At 28.5% G+C, this 24322-nt stretch overlaps 4 protein-coding genes across 6 annotated transcripts; 1 reads left to right on the forward strand and 3 right to left on the reverse strand.

Annotated features, from left to right (window-relative positions):
- Nucleotides 1-636: 636 nt before the first annotated feature.
- Nucleotides 637-1371, reverse strand: LOC114168929 (albumin-1). The gene is made up of 2 exons (XM_028053908.1): nt 1255-1371; nt 637-1115 (listed from the first exon to the last, which is right to left on the reverse strand). Exons 1-2 carry the CDS (start codon nt 1304-1306, stop codon nt 784-786), a joined length of 384 nt encoding a protein of 127 aa, XP_027909709.1. The 5' UTR covers nt 1307-1371; the 3' UTR covers nt 637-783.
- Nucleotides 1372-5456: 4085 nt separating this feature from the next.
- On the reverse strand, nt 5457-6212 carry LOC114168927 (albumin-1-like). The gene is made up of 2 exons (XM_028053907.1): nt 6066-6212; nt 5457-5928 (listed from the first exon to the last, which is right to left on the reverse strand). The coding sequence occupies exons 1-2, from the start codon at nt 6115-6117 to the stop codon at nt 5597-5599; spliced, it is 384 nt and encodes a 127-aa protein (XP_027909708.1). The 5' UTR covers nt 6118-6212; the 3' UTR covers nt 5457-5596.
- A 1221-nt stretch (nt 6213-7433) lies between these two features.
- Nucleotides 7434-11829, reverse strand: LOC114168567 (ribosome-recycling factor). Of its 3 annotated transcripts, none has more exons than XM_028053444.1 (9): nt 11602-11829; nt 11326-11530; nt 8931-9074; nt 8723-8838; nt 8531-8622; nt 8372-8393; nt 8223-8291; nt 7989-8057; nt 7434-7902 (listed from the first exon to the last, which is right to left on the reverse strand). In XM_028053444.1, exons 2-9 carry the CDS (start codon nt 11522-11524, stop codon nt 7822-7824), a joined length of 792 nt encoding a protein of 263 aa, XP_027909245.1. In that variant the 5' UTR covers nt 11525-11530; nt 11602-11829; the 3' UTR covers nt 7434-7821. The 3 variants fall into 3 exon arrangements, with proteins under 3 accessions (XP_027909245.1, XP_027909244.1, XP_027909246.1); XM_028053443.1 differs by having other exon boundaries at nt 11326-11557; nt 11674-11827; XM_028053445.1 differs by having other exon boundaries at nt 11300-11829.
- Nucleotides 11830-21535: 9706 nt separating this feature from the next.
- Nucleotides 21536-22094, forward strand: LOC114170036. Its single transcript, XM_028055504.1, has one exon. It carries the CDS (start codon nt 21676-21678, stop codon nt 22027-22029), a length of 354 nt encoding a protein of 117 aa, XP_027911305.1. The 5' UTR covers nt 21536-21675; the 3' UTR covers nt 22030-22094.
- Nucleotides 22095-24322: the final 2228 nt, after the last annotated feature.

Genomic DNA, 24322 nt, shown 5'->3' on the forward strand with positions numbered 1-24322 from the left:
TGTTGCAGTTTTCTTTTATTTTTTAACTTTTGTAACCTTGTAGTTTTTATATATTTTCTTTTACAAAATTTTGTTAAGAGTATAGATTATATTTATTTTTTTGTAATTATTTTTGATTGGTACACTAAATTAATTTAATAAAATATATTAGATAATAAAAGTGACGTCTTATGTGAAGACGACTTTCCTATTCACATAAATAGAAATCAATTTTGTCCCTAATGATTTTGTTTTTTTAAAAAAAAAATATGAAATTGGTTAGATGAAGGACGCCTTCACATTTAGTGTCTTCCGTTATTCTAATAATTTGACCCTATTTTGTAAAAAAAGTAGACACTTTTTTTTATCAATTGGAGTCAAAATTAATCCTCAAATACAAAAAAATCCGAATACCCAATTAATGATCGACTCTTGTGTTGCAACTGAAAATAAGCTGGGATTCGTGATTCTGCTGGATTTCTAATGATATATATATATATATATATATATATATATATATATATATATATATATATATATATATATATATATATATATATATATATATCAGTGCTATAAAGTAACCAATTAATATTATTAGGTTAACAAATATTTGTTTGTTTGTTTCTTATCTATTATATATCCAACAAAAGAAAATATGATAACCTTTTCGTTTATTAACTTACTTTCCACACACACCAACTATGGTTGGATGTTACACTCTTTTTATTCATAGAAGTAGATGCATCATGAGCTTTATTCATAGAAGTAGTGGTGGATGCATCACAGGCATACACATATATATTACTTGGTGATTGCTGCAGGCATGGCTAAGAAGCCTTTAAGTGCTTGAGAATCAGAATCAAAACACCAACCATAATCGATGTAGTTATTGGGATAACGAGCACAGAAATTTCCACTTCCTTTCTTCATGCATTCATCATCAGATTGACACAAGTTGGGATGTTCTTCTATCATCTTCGCCACAGATGAAAGTCCAGTTGGGTAAATGCAGAAACCAACAACTAGTCCAACAGGGATACAGCGACAATCACGTGACCCGCATGGCGGCACCTCGAACGGTGAACAAGCACCTGAACAATCTACTGCTTCTATCTTCTTCATCGGAAACATTACTATGAATATGATATTTCAAAGTCAGAACAAATGAACACGATATATCTATAATCATTTTGTGTAGTTCTGAAACATATAAACAGAAATCATGAACAAAATATGAAGAAGAGGAAGAAGAATGGAATTAATGCTACGTACTTGAAGTGGCAAGCAAGTAGAGAGCCAAAGGAGCAAGTCTCACATAAGCCATTCTTTGATTCTGCAGATTTTGTTCTTATGAGTTTTGTGATGTGTTATAGTCTCTTCATGCATGAAGCAATTTATAGGCATTAGTGTGTTCTCTTGAACAAGATTTATGATGATAAAAATATTGATTGTACGATACTCGAGCTGCATCTCGTTAAGTTATTACTTAATTTTTCTCTGTTTAACTTGTCGCGGATCATAGGGAATATGAATGCATGCATGCAACAACAGAGACACGTATATCAGTTCTTGAAAACTTCTTAGTAGGATTCTAACACCTAGCAAGTACTAGATCATTATTAAATTTAATCTTCCCACACCTCACATATATTATGTTTAATTTTTTTAATATATTCAACTTGAGCTTACATTTTATAATGAATTACTTTACTGTATGTTGACATATATTAGTTTTAAGAGAGAAAATATATAAGAGAGAGAATAGATGGTGGTAATAATTTGATAAATTTCTAAATAAATGTTTTTTGTTTAATATTTTTTTCTCATTTCATAACATTCTTCCAATTGAATACGCTTCCTTTTACCATATGAATTTTCTGTAAGCCATCAAATTTAGATTTTATTCCAAGCATTTTATAAGATTTTATTTTATATTTTATATAAAAAAATCTCTTTTTATTTTAGCAAGAATTTTCCCCAAAAATAAAAGTTTGGTACAATTATTTAACTTTCCTTGAAGCAATTTCCCGTAAAGTATTGTTTTAAATAAATTTTGTTGGGTGATTATGGCAGCGTCGTCGGGAAAGAAAGGAACCCAGATTACAGTCTCTTTCACGTGTAACTGTTGAGTGATACATATAATGTATTAACTCGATTAAACTAAATTTTGAAAGGAATCTTAGTAACACGTAGGAATGGGTATTTGCAAACAAACGACCACACATCATGTGTATAAATACATAATAGTAATTGGTATAGGATTAATTTTATTTCATTTTTTGTAAATTTTTAAGGTAGATTTTTTATATCTAACTTCCTTCTGCCATTTACACTACAAGAAATAACTTGCTTACCATACACTACAAGAAAAAGTATAAACACATCTCAAAAAATTCATGCAAACGTAGAAAAGCCTATGCTAATCATTATTAGCGTCCTCAAAATCTAGAGGTTACAAACGGAGAAAAGCCTACTATATCTATAGTCAAAATTTCCACTTTAAACTTCAACCATGTAAAATTTGCCAGTAAATTTTTTCAAAATTTATTAGTAAAGTAATAAATAATAAATACTTTTTTTTTTTAAATCTAATCAAAAATTGAATTTTTTAAAAATTTATCAATATTTTTTTTAATTAATTTGTTTTTTTTTAAAACTTCAATAAATCCATTAGTAAATGTATTTTAATAAAATTTGTTGACAACTCCGTCGGTAAAATGAATGTCAATTTTCAATCAAAATATGATAAATATTTGTTGTAAAATAGATAAAGATAGGCAAGAGGAAGAAGAGTGGAAAAAGGAGGAGAAAGAGGAGGAAGAGGAGAAGAAAAAGGAAGAGGAAGAGGATGCGACAGTGATAACGACAAAGGCGACGCGACAAAGGCGATGACAATAGTTGCAGAGGTAAAGGCGATGGTGGTGACAACAATGAAGGAGGATTTGGTGGGGAAGGGGAATGAGGAGGAGGAAGATGATGGAGTTGAAGAAGAGAGAGGATAAAAAGGAGGAGGAGAAGAAGAAAGTGGGGGAGGAAGAGGATGAAGATGAGCTAAAGGTGGCGAATGAAGCAGTAACAACTCACGATGAGGAGAAGGAGGAGAAGAAGAAAAAGAAAGAAGACAAAGAGAAAGAAGAAGGCAAAATCGTAATATCTACCAATGAATTTTTATTGACAAATTTTGGTTGTTAGTAATTATTAATAAAATTTTCTATTTGTTGGTAAAATTTATTGACGAACATTTTACCGATGAATTTTTAATTATTAGTATGGAGTCAGTAATTTTGATTTACTAGATTTTAATAATTAGTGATGAATTTCAATTGTTAGTAAATCTTTTTTATTTTAGTGTTTGTCGTTTCTTGCCGCATTATTAAATCTCCATAATTTATTATCCTTTATATTTCATATTATTAATCTGCGATTAATATAAGAAGGAGAGTTTTTCAAAAGTATGTTTTGAAAAGTTTTTTATCTTTTGTTATCTCAAACGCAATTCGTAAGGAATTTTGCTAAATGAAACTTTGCTAAATATTTTAAAAGTCTTAAACATGTGCAATTTAACTCTATCTTCTATTTGACTTATTTTCCAAATATAACATTTTCTTTATCAACAAGAAAATTTATATGATATATAATATTTGTAGGAGTACAATCTAAATTAAGACATTAAAGTCTAGATGACATCTTACACTTAATATTCTAGATTACTTAATATTCTAGATTGTAATATAAATTTTATAGTTATTCTCATTCACTCCTCAATCACCTTAAAACATGGTTTACTAACTTCCAAAATATTAAAATTAGCTCATTTCAAGCCTATAAAACTGGTTTATTGCTTACTTCAAAAATAGGTTGGAATAATGACAATAGTCAGTTTAAAAGACCCATTTATTCTTTGTTTCCTAGTTCATCTCTTCAGTAGGTTTTTCTGAACAAGGTCTCAATAAGACACATTTTTTAAAAAATTATCTTTTTATTACATTGGATTAATATAATATGAAGTTGTTCGAAAATAAATTACTATGAAGGAATCCAAAAGTTGTTTGAAAATAAATGACTATCAGATGATATATGAGTTCATTTGAAAACAAATGACTATCCCAGTATAATATAAAGTTATCCAAATAATCTGAAGTTATTGAAAAATAAACAATTATCAAATCAAATCAAAGTAGTATAAAGTGATTTGAAAATGAACAGCTATCATAATAATCTATAGTCATTGAAAAATAAATGACATTAGATCAAAATTATCTAAACTTATTTATTTTCAACACAAGCGCAAAATAAACACATTAGAATAAAATATTAAATTGATTACATAGAGACCCATTAAAATAAAATATTAAATCGATTACAGAGGAATTGTTTACTTTGGTCGTTGATGTGACTTGATTATCATAATTATTTTTTAATAATAAGGTCTTTATTTTTTATTAGATATTGATAAATTATTTTTTAGTCTTAATTTTTTTAAAATAAATATATTGATGAAGAATAAAATAATATATTCATTTATTGTAAGATAATTGAAGGAAAGATATCTTTGTTGATGAAAATAATACAAATTTACTTCTTTATCTATTTTCAAGCATGATACTAAGAATTTGATTGTCAGAAAATCATTTCTTAAGATTCAAAGAATTATAAATTGAAAGTTCCATATTAATTCTTTAGAATTATAGATGTAGAGTTTGATATTAATTTGTTGGAACTTATTATACGAAAACTTTATTATCAAATATGAGAATATATGGTTAAAAAATGAAATTAAAATTTTTTATTTAAAATAGATTTTATATCAAATAAAACTCAGAACTATAATTTTTTTAAGGAAAAACATTCAATAAAATTTTAATAATAAATTATATATACTTTTATTATATTAATAATAATAATTAAATGTATAAAATTTATTTAATTATGTCACTGTCGATGGACCACTCCACCACATGCCACACTTTCGTTCTTATTAGGTAAAATTCAAAATTCATTTAAAAATATCCTCGTATTAAAGAGAGAAAGCCGTGTATAATACACACAACAAATCGGTATTCAATGTAAAAAATAACGAGTCTGATGCACTTAGATTTAAATACATTTTTAGTCATAGACAAATTCCACATTAATAACGATATCCTATCCTAAATCGAATTTGTTTACATCAATAGTACGTGAAAAAATGCAAAGCTTGGCCCATTGTCTGAATAAAACAAGCGTGTCGTACAGTTGTTTTCAACAAAAACCTCCAGAGTCACGCACAATTAACAACAAACTTTTGGGATTAAAACGTTCAAACTGAGTCTAGTTTTTCTTTTGGATTACTTCTTGTTTATCTGCTATAAGGTTCAGTAATTTTAAGTACCCAATTGTTATATCAGGTTAACAAAATGGTTACCCATTTTCTTTTTCTTGATGGTAACTATTTGTCTCTTTTCTTTTTTTTTCTTATCGATCAACAACAAAAGAAAACATCAGAACCTTTTTGTTTATTAACTCATATTCCAGGAGTCTACAGCCACCAACTACGAGTTGGAAAGATCACTCTTTTTTTTTTCTACAGAAGTAGATTCATCAAAAGCTTTTACTAACAGTAGGCATACACATATTACTTGGTGATTGTTGCAGGCATGGCCAAGAAGCCTTGAAGTGCTTTAGAATCAGAATGAAAACACCAACCATAATCGATGTAGTTATTGGGATAACGAGCACAGAAATTTCCACTTCCTTTCTTCACGCATTCATCATCAGATTGACATAAGTTGGGGTGTTCTTCTATCATCTTTGCCACAGAAGAAAATCCACTTGGATTAGTGCAGAAACCAACAAATAGTCCCATAGGGATACACCGACAGTCACCGGACCCACACGGTGGCATCTGGAACGGTGAACAAGGACCTGAGCAGACAACTGCTTCTATCTTCTTCATCGGAAACATTACTAAGAATCATGTTTCAATGTCAGAACAAATGAACACGATATATCTATAATAATGCTGTGTAGTTCTGAAACATATATAAACAGAAATGATGAAAAAAATATGAGGAAGAAGAAGAATGGAATAGAATGCTACGTACTGGAAGTGGCAAGCAGGAAGAGAGCCAAAGGAGCAAGCCTCACATAAGCCATTCTTTGATTCTGCAGATATTGTTATTGTGAGTTTTGTGATGTGTTATGGTATATATGTTGTTGCATGTAGCAATTTATAGGCATTAGTGTGTTCTCTTGGACAAGATTTATGGTGGTAAAATAGTTATTTTTTACGAGAATCTGGTGCACTGTGAAGTTTTGTCATCACTCTTCACGTTAAGACAGTAAATAAATTGTCTCTGTTCAGTCGTCGTGGATCATAGGGAATGGATGCATGCAGCAACAAAGACACGTATCATCATTTCATGAAAACTTAGTACAATTCTACCACCTAATAAGTGCTATATTAACTTGTTTCAACTTTATTAAATTTAATTTCACATTTTTTAATAAATTCTTACATTATATATTTAAAAATGTTAACTTTTAAAAGAAAAGATATATAAAAGAGAAATATGACTTTTATATTTATACCTATATATATATATATGTATGCATATAGACAAATTTGAGTTGTTTGGTTTCTAATCCGCCAAAAAATTTATAAATATATAAATATGAGTGTATTTGGGATACATCAAGCTGTTTACATGCAAAATATATATATAATGTATAGAACTAGTTTAAAGAAATTGCATATTAGAAAAAATAAAGATGATATTCTATCTTCCATCCAAAATAAGTTAAAAAAAAAAAATCAATGTCACCGAAATTATAAAATAAGGAAATGAGAACTTCCGGATTACTACTGTTTTATAAAAATATCTACTACAGTATACATATTATTAATTAGTCTTTAAAATTGAGTAAAGACAATCTAGGTTAGAGATTCTGTCATTCTCTTTGTCCTTTCTATGTAAAGACAAATCTAGGTTAGAGATTCTTTCATTCCCTTTGTCCTTTCTATTGTTCTTTAATGGTTCCCTAATTTATTTTAGTTTATTGTATGTTGTCCAGATGCTGAAAATTTTGAATGTTGTCCGGATGCAGAATTACAATTATTTTTCTTGGCAAAGTGTGCCTCCCTAGTGATCAGGGTTAGCATAGATAATGATTTAATGTTTGAATTATAAGATTAATTTAAAATATTATAATGGAATTAATTGTGATTTAATAAAGTATAATGATTTATTAGTTATTATATAAAGTTATAATAAAAATGAAATAAAGATAAAATAAAATTGATTTGATGAGCGTTGGTTTATTAAAGAAGATTAGGATTATTTCTCTTGCTATAAGATTATGATTAAATTGATTTGAACTCTCGGTAACAAACGTTATAAAATAACTGATGAAAGAAGTGAAAAATTCCAGAAAACATTGAAGCAATGACAATACCAAGTCTACCAAACAGGTGAAAGTGAAACACTGAACTTGATGCCAGCAAATGCTATATCATTGACTCGTAATTGAGTGTCAGCTTCAATTAGCTTATATTCCCCACTTAAATCTATACACAGCCTCCATGGTTAGAACAGAAAATAAACAAATTTGGACTGGGAGTTACCATAAGCACAATATTTTGATCAACCACAATACAGAGGGACCTGCACCAAGGCACCAAGGTTGCAACTCCAAACTAAATAGGTTGAAACTGGGGGACTCATCTCTTATGTATTCAAAAAATTGCCAGAACACTAGAAGAATAGTCCTTAATTCTAATAGACCAGATAAATTCCATGCCCTATAAAATTATAAGGAGAAATGAAACAGTGAATTCTCCCCCAAAAAATGGCACCAATCTCAGCCTTGACTAACTTCCTTCTCTTTTGCCTTGCATACATCTTCCGCAGTCTTGATAAACTTTTTGGTCAAATCATCAACCTGTAAGAAGGAAATATCAGAAACTAAACTACCAAAGCTGTGGAACTTCGTAATCATGTAAGTTGCAATAAGCATATGTAAGTTACTTCTTTCTCCAGTCTTTTTATGTCATCTTTGGGGAGACTTGAATACAACTTCTTTATCGCATCCATTGCCTAACGAATAAAAAAGTTGAATCAGTTCAAAGAAAGTTATGGCAAACTTTTACAGCTAAGAGAGAATTCCAGTTTTTTCCACAATTACTCTTTTCGCAATCCCTTATATTACTGAAAGGTAAACCTTCCGATAAAATGTCAAGAAATACGAAAGCCACACCAAACCTTTTGTCGAGCTCTTCTAATACTTTGACGAGCATCTTCACATGATTTAGCAACCACCTTAGCCATAGCCTGAAACAAATGTCAAACAGAAGGATATAGCAGCATGATAAATGTGTAAACAATAACTAAATGGAGTGTAACGAGTTTACCTGCATGTGCTCCTTGGTCAATCTGGTCATTTCACGGTGAAGTAAATTAGTTAATTGATATTGAGCTTGAAAGTCAAATTTTTAATAGGTACTATATTATCCAACCAAATTCACTCTGGCAGGCATGAGTAACTGAATGTCATTAGAATGTGTGCTTACGGTGGAATAACAGCAATCAATCTTTCACCGTCTGATTTAGGATTTAAGCCCAATGGAGACGAAACAATGGCATTCTCTAATTGTTTAAGTGTCTGCAGAAGTTAGGAATACCATATTAAAAAGTAATACTAGTTAAGTACTAAGCATTCTACAAAAAAGAAATAACAAACTCCAACTCCCAAGGTAATGTACCTCTGGATCATATGGATTAACAGACAAGGTTTTTGGATCTAGGACTGAAACAACAGCAAGCCGATTCAAAGGCATCTTCAAACCACTAGTTTCGACAATAATATGATCAAGCATTCCTGTAGAGGCATGCATGCAATTATCATGTTTGAGTACTATCTATCAAGGGACACAAATGATCTATAAAGAACTATGGTTAACGCAAATATACCTGGGGATGCCCTTCCTGTTCGTAGCTTGCTTAGTTCTGCCGATAACGCAGCCATTGCAGCCTCCATCTGTGAGACAGCATTTCCCTTGATGGTAGGACCAACGTTTGGTGGAACTTCAATTGTACTAACACCCCCTTCATCCCCTAAAATGTACAAACCGCTGATAATTAAAGACAATGCTTAACCACCATGGAACTGTTATGAATCACAAGAATACAACTCCGCCTTCACTGATGTTATTTCATAAACACCTTGTGGGCACTACATTAACAAACAAGAAAAAAAGAGCAACCAAATTCTGAAGAGAAAATTCAACAAACGTCAATACTCGCACCAGCTGGTCAAAAGAAATGGAAACAATTGCAACATCTCTTCATCAGAATGTGCACAAGTATAGCTTCCAGGGAGATGAAAACCATTGACTAGAGCAAAGATGAAGAGTTTTCTCAACTCCATTTTTTTCAAACTTCAAAGCAATACAACAGCAGATGCAGAAAAACTTTTCTGTAAATCTTCTTACAGGCTAAACCCAACATCAACAACTTGGTAACAAAACACATAATTTCTTTTCACAATATATATTGAGGTTGAGAGAGAGGGAGAGAGATTGCAACGCTAGATGATTCTTGTGTTTTTAATGTGAGGAAAAAATTAAGATCAAACCTTAAGAGAAGAGAATGAGAGTGAATATGAGTAAAAGGTGTCACTACAGTGGAAAAAAACATCTTCAAGGCATGTGGCATCGCTCTTATATCATGTTAGAATTCATGGCTCAATGTTGAGAAGAGAATAATGATAGACTGAGATTAAGATGTGTATTGATTAATAAAAGGTGATTACAAAGAACCTTTATATAAGCAACAAACTAAATATTCTACTAACAAACTCCTAATTAACCATATCTCTAATTATCCAAGAAAACTCGTGCATCCAATTCATAAAACACATCTGGGAAATTTAAGAAACTGTCCCAAATTTCTCTTATTCTTCATTTTCAAGAAATTCCATAGTTTCATTCAGTTTTCAAAAATATTTCTCATCTACAAGCAACCTATAATTTATGCGTCATGCTTGAAATTTAAACTAAATTCCCATGAAAAACACGAATCAGCACCAACAAAATTCACTAACAACAGAAAAATCAAAATCCAAGGAGTAGAGTGTGTTTATCACTCAATGGAGAAAATGTAGGTGCAATTCTTTAAGCACCTTAGGTGCTATTCTCCAGTCAAAATTAAAACAACTCATTATTAATCATTCACTTTAGAAGTTCCTAGAATTTAGATTCGAGCTTAATTCAACCTCAAAACTAGCTCGTGGGGTGAGAATTAACCCCACTTATATACACGAATTTAGACATATCACTAAGATCTCTAACACACCCTCCATGTTGATAACTAATAATTTCAAACATGAAGTTTGTGGGAGAAAAGTGTGCAAGTGGTCTGGTAATGGATGGTCCAATAAGCCTAACAACAAGTTGGATGGTAGACTTTGATATAACATTAGGATTTGAATTTAGGTCTACTTCCGCATCAAAGGTGAACTTGCCATTACATATATCATTAGTCAATGTCAGATATCCAATAAATGTTGACATTAATTGATAATTATACGCTAATATACTTTAGTCTTTTATCTTATTTTTAAGGTTCATTTTGTCCCTTTATCTCTAAAAATACGTATTTCGCTCATTTATCTTTTAGAATTGGATGACTTTGGACCTTCTAAAATGGTAGTCCTTTTCGATTTTTGTACATAATTTTGAGCTCATTTTTTATTGATTCGATATATAAAAATCACTAGATTCCCACACATGAAAACCATAAAACACTACTGGTGCTCAAACCTAATAATAGCTATAACAAGGTGAAAAATTGAGTCTATCGAGCATCCGGAAAATTAAAAGAATCAGATCATTTTCTGATTATTTGGAAATCTCAATTTTCACACAAACTTTACATTGTTTATTATCCTTTCTGGTTCAAACATCAATTGGATTTCAAAGTTTTCATACAAGTGAATTTCATTGAGACAAGTTTACAACTTAGAGTAGTAAAAAATTTGGTTAACAATTGAAGTCAATTACTATTTCGGAAGGGTCAAATTAATCCTAAATTAAAATATAAAGGACCACAATAAATCTTAAAGTTAAGATAAATAACCAAAAATATTATTTAATCATTATTATAAGACTTTCTAAAGTAAATCATCATTATAAGACCTAGCTAAAACTCAAATTTTAGGTGAAAAACAACACTAAAATCACCTACCAAACTGTCTCTACAAGTCCAAATTCAATTCCCCTCCTTCAACTAAATCTTCAAACTCAAAACTAAAAACAAAAGAGTATAAGAAAAAATGTTACTTTTCCTAAGAGAAGTAAAGACGTACTTGACTTTCGCCCTTTGGCGTAGGCTCTGCGACTTTCCGCAAAAGAATTAGGCGCGGCCGGAATGGTGAACACTCTGCTGCTATCACACACTTGAATGGTAGACACGTCACGAGCACAAACAACACGGGAGGCTCGGACCCACAACATGTTTCGGTACGAGAAGGCGCGTCTAACGTAACCAGACATCACCGTATTCATGAGCCCTTCTTTGATTCTTGTTAACTTCAGTGTCTGCCAATAATTGATAACGAAGGTAACGCTCTACAGGAATCAATTTCTTACAAATATTGTGAAATTAAATTATGGAAAGTTGATATCTGTGTGAAGAGAGAGAAAAAATCGCTAACGTTGACAATCTGATTCCGGTGATCGAAACGATGACTTGTCTCTGTAACTTTCGGGATTGATTTTAGGGTTTATGGAGTTTTAGGGATTATGGGGTTTTGGAGAGAGCCGTTGAAATGGGCTGGCCGGCCGGCCGGCCAGCCGCCCACTGCCTCGGCCCAAAAGCTATCAGGAGTGATCAGTCCGTTAATGGATTTCTTCTGTAACCCCTTGTTTTCCTTATGCACTCCCAATGCGCTTCTTATCCTTAAAATCTACTTTGATATTGTGTATAATATATATATATATATATATATATATATATATATATATATATATATATATATATATATATATATAGATTATTTTTTTGATGAAGAAAAATTTTATGCATTGTAGAATCTGAAAGTTTGTTTTACTTTTCTGATTATGTAATAAAAAGTGTTTTTTTTTTTTTTATGTAAAGAATCATTTCCAAATTGTAAAGTTTGATAGTGTTTTTCGAAATACATAATACAAAACATAAAAATAATCTATAACACAACACATAGATAAATATTACAGCTACAAAAATGACGTTGTGACGACAAGAGGATAACAACAATAAAAGATGGTGGTGAAAACTACGAAGGATTAAAAAATAATTGTGATCCCTTAATTTAAATCATAGCAATAATTAATAAAATAAAAATACTAATGGATTACATTAAGAAAATTACAAACTTCGAAAAATCCAAAGCAATGAATGATGGAATGCATCATAGAATGCATGGTCAATACTGTCCAACAAAATTAAAATAGAAATGTTTCTTTAGGAATTGTGTCCATATATTAATCTTAAGAGAATTACACTTTTAAGAATTTTTTAATTTTAATATAATATAATAAAGTTGTTATAGTCATTAAGCTATTGTGTTTGTGTATTGAACAAAAAAAGTCCCGGTTTCTCTCTTGAATTAATTTTTTTGTATTATCTTTGCTATACTTTTAAAATATACTATTTTTAACATATTAAAAATATGTATTTTAAAATATTAAAATTGATATAAAAGAAAATCTAAATTCGCTTGTGTTTAATTTCAACCGTGCTTAAAAGAATCAGTTTTAGTCGTGGCCGCCAAGTTGTTTGTTACATTGAATGGAAACCTCAAAATCCAAAAGCCTAATTAAGGTTGCAGTTGTGGGGTCACAGGATACATATGTGGCTCAAAAATTTAACGTGAGTCTTCACCTAAACCTAATTATGTTTTTTGTTTATTATTTTTTTTCATCTTATTATTGTTTCTCCGTCAAACTTTCCATTATATTTTCAAACATGCCTTTGACTAACACTACCTTCTTCAAGATAAAGAGAAGTGAAATGTCGATTTTTTCTTTTACAAAATTTATTTGACACGAAATTAAAATTTAGTATATTTTTTTTCCAAATTTTAAAAAATAATAAATATAATCCTTCTAATTCAATTAGGTTACATTTATTTAAAAATTAACAATTGAGCTATTTACATTGTTAGATGAGTTTCAACTTAAATATTAATCTAAAATATTATTTAACTAAAAAAAGTTATATTAATTGGCTAAAAAAATTATTAATTTATTTTTAAAGTTTAAATACTAAATACATCAAAGTTTAAAAAAAAATTCACGTCCTAATTAAGAAATTACAAATATGTTTAATTAGTCCTAAAATATTTTATATTTCTTGTGACACAAAATTTTATATATATATATATATATATATATATATATATATATATATATATATAATTGTTCAAAAAAGTTGTTTATCTAATTTTCTAACGGAACTTTCATAAATTTGAGTTACTTAAAATTGAAAAAAAAAGTATATTCATAAATAATAATAAAATTTTATTAAGATATTTTAATTGGAAATGTGATTATAGAAAAATCTAGAAATTAATAATACTTTTAGCGTCATAATGTATAATCTCTCTATTTTTTATGATATTAAATTCGTTAATATTTTTTTTAAATTAACAAAAAAAAAAACGACATCATTTTGAATATTAAATGTTAACACGTAAAATATAATTAGCCATAACCTATATCATTATTATTGTAATGTTTAATTTTCTTATTTGCTATATTCCATATGTCATGATACGTAATTATACAATTCTATAATATTTTTATTTGTAATTTTCAGTTTCATGTTTTGAGTTTCGAGATTATATCAAATTTTTATTTTTTATGATTTATATTTTATCAGTTTTTTATATACTTTTTATTTTTTAATATATAATTTAAATGTGATTTGGCCCATTATGTTCGGAATGTAAAAAAAGAAATATACATTAAAATGTTTATTCAAATTTAAATATCCCTAATTTTTAGTCAATCTTATTCAGCCATGTGAGTTTGTCACCTTTTGGCATCTCTATATTGATTTAAGTCTCCCACCACTTTTTTCTTACAAAAAATATTTTTATTAAATATAAACATCATTATATTTAAAGTGAAATATCTTTATTTCATATTTTAATAACTGTGATTAACTATTGTAAGAAAACTATTAAATATTAATATAAACTGAACCAAGTGGTTGAATAGATTTTAGATTTGTAAAACTAATAGTTTTGAAAAAACAAAAACTAAAATGTCAAAGTTGTAGAACAGAAGTAATGGTTTTTCGAATTTCACTCCTTTGCAAAGTGATGTAATATACCTCATAAATTATGTTTTATAAAAAAAATTGTTAAATAAAAAATTCAGTACTCATCAAGTTAAAAGAGTTTAATTTTCGTATCTATTGACGTAAAAATATTACAAGTAGTGGCAATTAATCATTGATTGTTCTAGATATAAAATTTAGAGTAATTAATAAAAGTTAACTTTATCTATAATCAAAGGTGAGTTTATTTAAAGTTTAAAAATAAAATGCTTCAGAACAAAGCTTTTATTAATAAATTATTATTATAAGAGCATAAATTATTTATGCTTCTTTAAAATGAAAGAGAATAATAGCATTTAAAATTATTTGCACTTTAAAATGTACTTTCAAATCAGACAAGTTGATTGTACTTGTTCAACTAATGATGTACTTAATTAATTAATGAGTAAGAAAGTAAACCATGATCAATTCACAACTTGAAAATGTTCCTCTCGTAACTGCACAATTCAAATTTATCTTCTTTTTTTTGTTAATATTATCATTTTTTTATATTAAATTATAAGGTTTTTTAAAGGAGTTTCTTCATAACTTATTTTCTAAAAAATATTTACTTTTTTTCACATACTAAAATTGCTTTATGTCCGAAATAAAAATGAAAATATATAAAAAGATTTTATAAATCAAAGTTATTGAGGTATTTGTATTGTATACGAGTTCCTTAAATTTTGTTTTCGCAATTTTAAAAACACTTAACTTTTGTCATAAAAAAATTCGATATAAAAATCTATATATTTCTCCACATCGCTCGTTAAGTGAATACACCATAAATATTCAATAATAATAAAATCTGAGTCAAATTATAAAAAAAAAAAATTACATCACTTTCTATCCAAAATCATAATATAATTAACATAAGACAATAAATATATGAATGTTTTTATATACATGTTATTAATTTTTTAATATTTACACTAAACTGACCACTTAAATTTTCTAACCATCAATAACACTAATTTTCCGTTATTTTTCTAGCAATACTATCACTACTCTTCATTTATATACGAACAATTTTATTTGTCACGATGGAGTTAATCCTAGAGTCATTCATTTTGTACGCAGGAAACGAAAGACTAAATAAAATAAAGGTATTGCAAAAAAATAATTAATTTATCAAATCAAATACTATGCAGTTTATAGTACTATCAAGTATATTTTAGTGTCCACATGTGACTAAACAACATAGAAGAAATGGTAGAAATAATGTATTCAAACAAACTGTGTAACTTTTCATTGTTATCAGTCTATCTAGAACCTTTTAGGATTTTCAGTCAACTTTGTTCTTTTCAAAATTCAAGACCAAATGCATCATCGATCATGCTCATGGTTTTATCAAAAAAAAATAATGTTAGAAGTTGATGTTAAGTCTAACTCAACTCCATAAAATCAGTTTTGTAAGATGAAATTTGCACATCACACTTATATATTGTGAATTGACCTTATATCTAGTCGAAACTTTCAACAAACAAATAAATGAATTTAAATAATTTTTTATTTTTTATCATAAAAGACAAATTCAATAATATAATTTATTATATATATATATATATATATATATATATATATATATATATATATATATATATATATTCATAATATGATTATCCAATTAAGAATTAAGGTTATGAGTTTATATAAAGGATAAGAAACGAAAGATTTAAATTTCAATATTTATATGTATAATTTTATTTTTTTATTCGTATTTATGGACTTGAGATTATGTTGTATTAATGTTTCAACTCTCGGATACAAAGAACATTTCTCATCTCTCGTATAAAACTCCACCCAAGAATGTTTAATTTCTAAAAGACCATTTGACATTTTTTTTGGATCTTGATAAAAGTTTTCTTGACCATAAAAATAAAGGGTTAAATTACTCTTTTGGTCCCTCTATTTCTCATGAAGTTTCAGTTTGGTCCTCAAGTTTTTTGTTGTCTCAATTTGGTCCTCATTTTCTTAAAAATGACTCAATTTGGTCCTAACAGTTAACTTTGACCAGACGGTGTTAAAGTCAATGCCACATGTCGATTTTTGGTTTTTTTGAATTTTTTGAATTTTTTTGAATTTTTTTGAATTTTTTGAATTTTTTTTGACACGTGTCACTTCACCGTTGTGCCACGTGTCAAAGTGACTCAATTTGGTCCCTATATTTGTTTTTAGTTTCAATTTAGTCCCATTTTTTGTAAAAATGAAGCAATATTATCCCTCCTTAGATTGAGACTCAATTCAATATTTGTATACAACTTATGATAATATTCTTAATAAAATTGATATTTTAATTAAATATTTGTAGAAATATTTTTAAATAAGTTTTTTTTTTAGTTTTATTATTAAACAAAGTTAAACCCCAAACTTAATTTCAAAAATTAACAATTTTGTCATTATATATAAAGGCATCAAGGGTATCATATTATATAAATTTAGTAAAGATTAAAAATCAAATAACTTGTCACACATAAGTTTATGAACTAAATTTCAAGTTCAAAACAAAATCAAAGTCTAATGTTTTGTGTAGAATTTAAAGTTAATTTAAAATATTTATTGAAATATTTAACAAAAACGTTAATTTTAGTAAAAATATCACCATAAAAGTTATAAAAAAGTAAATTTAGTGTCAATTTGAGGAATGACAATATTACTTCATTTTTACAAAAATTGGAACTAAATTGAAACTAAAAATAAATATAGGGATCAAATTGAGTTATTTTGACACATGACACAACTTTGAAGTGACACGTGTCAAAAAGAAAAAAAATAAAAAAAAACATAAATTGACACGTGGCGTTGACTTTAACACCGTCTGGTCAAAGTTAACAGTGAGGACCAAATTGAATTACTTTTAAGAAAATGAGGACCAAATTGAGACAACGAAAAACTCTGAAATTTTATGACAAATAGAGGGACCAAAAAGGTAATTTAACCAAAATAAAGAAAAACATTTTCTTTCTTTTAAATTAATTATGAAGATCCTACCTTTTGTTTTCTTATAATGCATTTGACGAATATTATAATCACGGGACCACACAAAGATTAAATCTATTTTGTCACCTAGGAAATTTCATAAAATTGGGTATGTGAACATTTTTTTTCTAAATATGAAAGGAGACTATCTATTCGTTCATCATTTAGTCGTGTGTTTACTTTTGTGTTTGTACGAGTGGCGAAGAAGAAAGATGATAGATGAATTTTGTTTTTTTCTTTTAATTGATTTGTGTGAATTTGCAAATGTGGATTTGAGGGAGGAAGCTTACGAATGATTCTTGCCGAAATGAGAAGAATAATGGGATGGTGAGAATCAATTCTCATTGAGAATCGGTTCTAGAGTTCTGAGTGTTATAAATAGTGAGTCTAAGTTTTAAATTGAGTAAAAATAAAAAAGTTGAACATCATATAAGGATGAAAACCCATAGACCTATTGTCTTAAGGTTTTTAGTTGAAATTGATGTCAATCCTTTATATATATTGGGCTCATGTCTTAATGGCATTGCATCTCTCCAGTGATTCTCTCTCGAAAGACGCAATAGTAGTATCAAAGCCAAAAGTTTGTCTCGGAGACCGGCTTAGACGAGTTCCTGTATCGAAAGTCTTCCTAACGAATGGTCAGATAAGCATATGTCGTTATGTGAAGGGGTACTGCGCTCTTGAGGAAAAATTATTGAGAATTCAAGTGTGAGTCTAAGTCCAACATTGAGTGAACATGAGAAAGTTGAGCATCATATAAGGATGAAGACCCATAAACTCATTGTCTTAAGGTTTTGGTTTAAGAATAATGTTAATCCCTTATATGGGGTTGAACTCATGTCTCATTAGTATTGTATCTTCCTGATAATCCTCTTTCAGAAGTTATTAATAATTTTGATTTATGGATGAAATTTTGTAATTATCAATAAGTTCATTTTCTTTAATGTAATCAACACTCCACCTTACACTCAAGTAAATAAAGAAAAAATATATCATTCATAAAAACCTTCGAAAAAAAACCCTAAACTTTTGATAAAAACAAAAGATTTTATATTAATAGTTTATACAAATAGAATATGTGTTGGGAAAAACGCATCACCTTCATCCCCAAAAATCACTTTGCTAACGGCGAAATAAGAACAACACAAGAAATAAAAAAATATAATGTGGAAACCTCAAAACTGGAGAAAAATCATGATCATGTCTAAAGACAATTAGAGAATAACATTATGTAAAAGTTTGTACAACACATAGACTACCCTCTCATGCCCTTTGCACTAATAACTCTAAAATTTAGCTTCTCCCATTCTTCTTCCTTCATGTTAGAAATTTTTCCTTCATATCAAAAGTTCTCTCTTTCAACGCCTTGTGTAATCCATATTGATTCAACACATCTTTGACTTGACTTTGACACAAGCCACAATTCATCCTTCCATTAAAATTTTCTCTCTCACATTTGACAACACTTGCAAATGTTATTGCAGCCTCAATAACCAAGGATGATTCTCCAACAATAAGAAATTAATCTTTTCTGATGTGAAAGATTAAGCTAAGATGCAACCACAAAGCATTCTAAGAAAAAAATCCTACAAAACCATAGCTTTAGATACCATTTGTTGGGAAAACGCGTCCCCTTTATCCCTAGGTTCACCCGACTAATATAGAAATAAGGTAAACACAAGGAATACAAGAATATAATGTGTAAACCCCAAAACTGGAAAAAATTACAATCGTTGTCTAAAGATAATCAGAGAATAATACTATATAAATTTTTGTACAACATATACACTACCCTTCCACGTTCTTTGATCTAAATACACTCACACTTTCTAAAAAAAAAAAAATTCAACCTCACAATATTCTACTACAAAAATATATAAAAAGTCAAATATAAACTTAAAATATATTTGACTGAAACAAAAAATACCATGCACCTAGAATTAATTATATAGTTACCTACCACCCCACTTTTACTTTAGTTTATCCTAAACTATGTATAAATATTATGCGTACATTTCTTTATCCTTAAGGAGCATATCTTTGAATTTCTCCGATCATGGAGACTGGTGTATGCGTATAAAATATGTGATGTTCTTTTTTCTTTGTCTAATAAAAACAATTTACTATAAATTTTTATGATATGCATGTCTTGAGAAAATAAAAATATAAAACCTGCTCCATCTAGCAAAATTAATTTACCAGAATTGTCTTGTCCTTCTTATCCAAGTATATTAATATTTATGCATACTTCCAAAGTCTCTCTTTATCCAGAACATGTTTCTAGAATGAAAAAAAGAATCGTTAATTTAGTTTAAGAATATATCGATTGTATAAATAAACCTAAAAAGTCCTATCTTTGAACATAAAATACTTTCGTTGAGAAGATGAATTAAAATAATTTTGGACCATTTGGTACCAATAGTCCTCTTAATTTTAATTAACTATAAAAAGTGTGTTACTGAACAAAATCGTTGGATTAAAACAAAGTGATATTTTGTTAAAAAAATTATATTCCAAAACAAAAATCGATAACGTACTATAGATACAAAAATATTTAAGACTTAAAAAAATAATAATTTGAAAATAAATATAAAAAGGGGTAGATTATTATAACACATATGAGATCAAGACAATTTTATAAACTTTTTTTAGTCAAAAATAACCCCCAAAAATAGTTATTCTAATTTCCATATTGTTAAAATTTATTAAAAACTAAAAAAAAATATATTAAATTAGAAATGAAACTAAGAAGTCTAATAATATTAATAAATTGAAGTTTACACTATAAAGTGTGCTACAGAAAAAGATTAAAAATAATGTTACTAATCCTTATCATATTTATAAAGAGAGACATTAAATAATATATAATAATAATAATAATAATAATAATAATAATCTATAAATGGGTATCTAAAATTAAACTCTTTCAATGAAGGTTAGCCTACAAAGGGACAAGGTTGAGGATATTTTATGTTTTCTTTTCTATCTTAGTAAATTACATGGAAATTTAAAAGCAGAGTTCCCTGTCACCAAATCTTATCTCAGCAAAAGAAAATATAAAACAAAGAAACGTCACTTAGTTTCTAGGGTTTCCATGCACCGAAGTTTATCTGAATCTAAGTCATACAAGGCTGCGCACGTGCGAGAATCATTCATTGAACAAGAACAAATAATCATTAAACAAACGTTAACAAAGTGGTGTCACAAGTCTCGGCATACACACAGCACTTACGGGTCACGTAAGCATCCTAAGATCTCATCCTCTAGATCAATCAATGTCCCCAAAATATTAATATCCAATTCATAAAAATCTTAATCATATATATCTTACAAAAATATAATTAGAATCTTAAACTTAATGCCAAAACATATTAAAAAACTTAAATTTAAAAAAATGAATTTGAATCTTAACTTAGTCCTATAAAATTGATATGTGATCTAATTCTTCTTTAATTAATTTAAGATTTTTAACGAGAATGTAAAACAAAATATTAATAGTCCAATAATAATTTAATAATAAATGATACAATAACATCCGACAAACAATAACTTTATTGTCATCAACTTTAGGATTAATTAGTTGGATAGTACTCATTTTGATCAGAGTGTGATTTTTGTATCCGTTTTTAAAGATATGTCAATCTAATCTTAACAAAAAAATGTCTTAATCAGGTACCTTTCAGACAAATACAAATATCAATATTTAATTTTGCAAGTCATTTTAAAAATATCAATATTATTAATGGTGTTAATAGTTTTTGGCTGAAAATGACCTAATTGAAGTATTTTTTCAAAAGTTGGGACTCAATTGACACATTTTTAAAAATAGATATCAGACTAACACATTCAAATAAAAGTGAGTATCATCCAACGAATTAAACCTAAACTTTATTTGACTTTAATATTATATTTAAAAATGTATTTTAAAGTCAAATTTAATTTCATAAAATCGACTTATAAGATAAGATTTGTACTCACTTATATATTTTAACCGAAATCTAAAAGAAAAAATTATAAAATAAAAAGATAAAATATCTCTCTAGAGTACGGATGGAGAGAAAATAAAGGATGAAATTTGCATTTAAAACAAAAACTAATAAAATTGATGTCATACTATTGCTTTCATGATTTCAATAGTCAAAATCATGATTCAACTTTTTCAAAGCTTACCCTCTTTCCTCGAAGCTCCCTCCTTGACCAACACCCTCCATGACCCATCTCTATAAAAAGGCTTCATCAATTTGTGCATTTTATATTCAACGAATGCTATGTGTTGTGAACCATAGAGACATCATAAACACACATCTCCACTTTTTCGTTTTGTTCTTGTTCGTGTTGTGTCTAGTAGTAGCACATTGACACCCCCAATTGGACCATGAAGAACAAAAGGGCAAGTAGAAGGGACAAAAAGGAGATCAAAGTCACTTATATTTCGAGCCCCGTGAAGGTGAAGACCAGTGCCTCTAATTTTAGGGCACTCGTGCAAGAACTCACTGGCCAATACTCCAATGTTGCTGAAACCTCCATGCCCATGGAAGAAGAAAATGAACACTTGCAGAGACTGGTTCACAATAAAACCCTTCAACGTGAGGCTCAACAATGGAGGGTGGATGAGTGCACCAACTTGACTATGAGACCTGAGTATAGTGAGTTTCTCTCGAGATCTTTCATGGAGCCATTCAACCAACAACAACTTCAATACGATTTGATGAGTTTTGACATGTCGTAGGTTTTGGTCTTGTTCCATATCCATCGATATATATAAAATATGAACCTCTATGTTTGTTTTTGATCTTGGTTTATCGATCTATTGTTGAATTATTGATGATGTGAATAGAAATTAAAAGGGGTTCGTGTATGTATACGGATTCTTAGTTGTAGTTATTTAGATTGTGGGATGGAGGAGGAAGAATGAATGAATAAATAAATACACCAAATTTTGAAAATATGTTATTTTTGTCAATATACATATACGATAAAATTGTTTATTTCTTTCAAAACTTAGATTATTGATAAGATTTTTTTTAAGTGTTTCAAATCTTCTTCTAATTTGACTAAGTTTATATGTAAATAATAAAAAAACTAATATTTTAATGACTTATGTTCTTAATTATATATTTTTGTCTACACAACTCTATTTGAAATTATGATTACGGAATTCGAAATCGACGTGCTTGAATAATATAACCTAGTTTCTACGTTTCCTTGCGGAGGAGGAAATCTGAATATCCTAATAATATTTTTTATTTAAAATAAAAATGAAAAAGGACAACTTCAACGTGTCTATTCAGAATGCTGCTTTCCCAATTTATCATTAGCCACGTGTGTTTAGTATACGCGGGAATATGGAAATAAAGGAACAATTAAACTATTACACGAGTGTTATTTATAGAAGGGAAAATATAATGAAAAGATATCTCAATAATATATTTTATGAAATTATTGATTTCATTAAGTACGAAGGAATAATCATTGTTACGAATTCTTAATTGAATGCCCACACTCATTTGATGTAGAAATAGGATAGTTATGTACAACGACATGTGACTGATTTCCGTTCATAGGTATTATTTTTATTTTTCTCTATGTTATTAAATATTGATAAGGACGTTTTTCTCACTAGAATCGTATTTATTGCAGTGGTTTGAAGTTTTGTAGCATTATTAATTATGATGGAAGTAGATACAAAAATTATTAAAAAGAATTATCATCATTAAACTATTTGTAGAGATTTTAAATTTTTTTTAACATAAGCTATTTGAATATATGTCAGTGATTGTCAAATAAGCGTATATTTCTACTCACTGATGGCTATGAAGTGAGTTAGCCTAAGTTAATTTTAAATTTAATCAATTTAATTTAATTTATTCTTGTACTGTATGATCTATCGATAGATCGGCCAAGCGGACTAAGGTCAGGCGGACCTCACATTGGACGCTGAGGCGACAATCCTATCGGAGTCTCAACTTTGAACACGCTAAATCGGCTATCTCGTCGGTCAGACGAACTAAACACTCCCTCCACCTTCATCTCCTCTTGAACTTTGTCTCCATCTTCATGGAAACCCTCACCTATAAGGACACCTGTCAGGCCGTACGACCCTCGATCGGCCGGCCGAACCAAAACTTGGATTAGTAAGTTAGAAATTAATTAAGATAATACAAGTCAGTAATCAAGATTAAAAAGCAATTGGACCATGATTAAGGAGCCTTAATGGGCCCCACACCGAAAACTATAAATAGGGGCCCAAGGTAGGTTGGTGAGGATCTTTAATTTGCATTTATTACAGCAGTTACGAACCGATCGGCCTTAACTAAGCATCAGAGCCTTTTATACAGGTACACCGATCACCCGCATCACCGAACGGACGAGAAGAAAGATGGTATTGAACAGAGGATTCAACGAGCTAATTGAAGAGAACGCGGATAAAAAAGATTAAAAAGTAATTTGAGTATGGACAATAGATACTGCTCCCTACACCTGAAACAATTCTTTTACGAGTTAAAAGATGTATAACTCATATCGAAGTTGAATGAATTGTTTCATTTAAATATATTTTGTTGTCCTAAGTTATATACATTTTATATATTAAATACAATAAAAAATATTGACTCACTAAACATGAATACTTATAATATTTCGTTATCTTAGTAAACATTAATAATAATTAAAAAATAATATTATAAATATAGTAAGTAAAAATCGAATTATCAAAGTATTTATATAATTAATTATGCCTTTCTTCAAAAATATGGAAAATTTTTGTATGAGTCACTATATTTTGTTTTTTATTTAAGTCTTTTTATTTTTATATTTTCTTCTCTAAATATGTATTTCTTTTTTGTTTTTGTCTTTGTTTATGTTGATTATTTTCTTTTAGCTTCTATCAAATATATTTTAGGGGGATTAATTCAAAAAATATATATATTATAAGGACTAATTGAAAGTAAAATTATTATTATATATATATATATATATATATATATATATATATATATATATATATATATATATATATATAT

This window comes from Vigna unguiculata, chromosome 11, assembly GCF_004118075.2.
Source record: "Vigna unguiculata cultivar IT97K-499-35 chromosome 11, ASM411807v1, whole genome shotgun sequence".
Taxonomy (NCBI): Eukaryota; Viridiplantae; Streptophyta; class Magnoliopsida; order Fabales; family Fabaceae; genus Vigna; species Vigna unguiculata.